Below are 1,965 nucleotides of genomic sequence, written 5' to 3' on the forward strand. Positions count from 1 at the left end.
AGAAGCCACATCGCATGTTATGAAAATGACTACTGTTTGGCGTTAGGAACGCTCTGTAATTTACCCGGATTGATACGCACAACTCGTACGTCGCTGGAAATGAATACGTTAACTGAGCAGAAATGCAACACGTCATATTACGGCCACACGTCGCTGATGGTAAATTCAATGACAGATTCCAACGACGATGACGTCATATCATCAGGTCACGTAATTGGCCAGACTGTGACAATAGCGCTGATCTTTATTGTATCGATTATATTTAATGGGGTGTTATGTGTAGTTTTCTACAAAAATGGACTTAATACGGGTTCTCCAAAATCACACCACCTGTTGTTTAATATGGTGGTTTGCGATTTAGGTAAGAAGGTTTTATTGTTGTATGTGAATATATTCACGTATCGAATCCCTTTGTTTTCGATTGACTTGTTTTCATTCTCACTTTTGTAACTTTTTCAAACTCCGTCACAAGTGGAACTTTATGTAGGATAAATTTAAAATTGCTTATTTTTCGAGCACAATTTGGGAAAAATAATAAACACTGATTAATTCATTATATTTATTTTGATTTTTTTGAAATAACTCCCATACGCGGCACAACTCCGGAAATGTAACACACCAGTGTGACGCAAAGCCCGTCTCACACTATAAAAAGTAAACATATTCTTTTTTAGTTCTGAGTGGAATTTTACTAGCATAGAAACTGACACCAAAAGTAACTGTTTAACTGTCACCTAATGACGATCTCCTTTTTTTCTTCAGCTATCACCATTTTTCTCATACCGTTTATGATTGCGTCTGCCGCTTCGCAGCAATGGGTGTTTGGAGACACAGTGTGCCAGCTCGTTGGCTACCTGAATGTTGTATTTGTATCTGTAAATATCTTCACCCTAACTATTGTGTCATTCAATCGTTACTTCATCATTCGCTTCCCGTTCCGTTACCAACGTTACTTTGAAAACAAGAGTGGCAGCATCCCAATCGCCATGATTTGGATCAGCTGTGTCGTGATCGCCTTCCCGCCACTCCTTGGATGGGGCACATATGATTTTTTAATTGCTAAAGCTACGTGCACGATTGTGTGCAATTTGGAAGAAACAGAAGAAGGATACACGATGGTGCTTGGCGTACTGACAGGTGCATTACCGATTTGCGTTTTTATCTGGTCTTATGTAAACATTGCGTGCGTCGCGTATCGTCATTCTAGAAAACCAATTGTGCTGGGAAGTCTGGGACCAGGGTTACGCTCTGTCAAAATTACAAACAACCGGGACTTCAAAACAACGCGGACGTTATTTTTCATAATGTTCACATTTTTGTTATGCTGGTTGCCGTATTACGTCATTTATAATGTTCACAGTTTCGGAGGATACGTCCCACGCACGGTGGACACGGTTGCAACGTGGCTTGCCTTTAGTACGTGTGCGTTGAATCCGTGCATTTTCGGATTCTCGGATAGATGCACGAAAAGGTATATTCATAAACTACTTAGATGCAGCAGAATATGTTATAAACAGGTACGAAGTGAGAGAGTTAGTAACAGTCGCAACAACGATGCAATGGACATCGTCAGTGTAATATCCTAAACAACTGTATTTGTGATAATTGAAAAAAAACGTCGTGTTTATTTATCTAATCTAGTGGGATTGTTAAAGGGACATGTACCGATTTTAAAAATCTTCAATAGAAATCATGATTTTTAACCTGGGTGCGACGTCGATGACCCATTTTGATATCTTCCATTCACCAAAGAAATTACATATAGCTAGAATCTCAGTTTCTTCTCGTTGGTCAGCGCAACAGTCAAAGCCGCCATCTTTGTTCATATGAGACCCATATTTCGCGCATGCTCGAAGCGACGACCACCACTCTTTATATGCGCGTCGGGCGTACAACAACTTGTAATAATTTTAATAAAGTTTGACACAGTGTGGTGATCAAGATGAGGATGAGCACATTGGATTA

At 39.8% G+C, this 1,965-nt stretch overlaps 1 protein-coding gene across 1 annotated transcript; it reads left to right on the forward strand.

Moving 5' to 3' along the window:
* The first annotated feature begins 342 nt into the window (after positions 1-342).
* LOC146734273 (beta-2 adrenergic receptor-like) lies at positions 343-1,586 on the forward strand. Its single transcript, XM_085508539.1, has 2 exons — positions 343-361; positions 763-1,586. The coding sequence occupies exons 1-2, from the start codon at positions 343-345 to the stop codon at positions 1,584-1,586; spliced, it is 843 nt and encodes a 280-aa protein (XP_085364665.1).
* The last annotated feature ends 379 nt before the right edge of the window (positions 1,587-1,965 follow it).

This window comes from Saccoglossus kowalevskii, chromosome 15, assembly GCF_978046115.1.
Source record: "Saccoglossus kowalevskii chromosome 15, keSacKowa6.1, whole genome shotgun sequence".
Lineage (NCBI taxonomy): Eukaryota > Metazoa > Hemichordata > Enteropneusta > Harrimaniidae > Saccoglossus > Saccoglossus kowalevskii.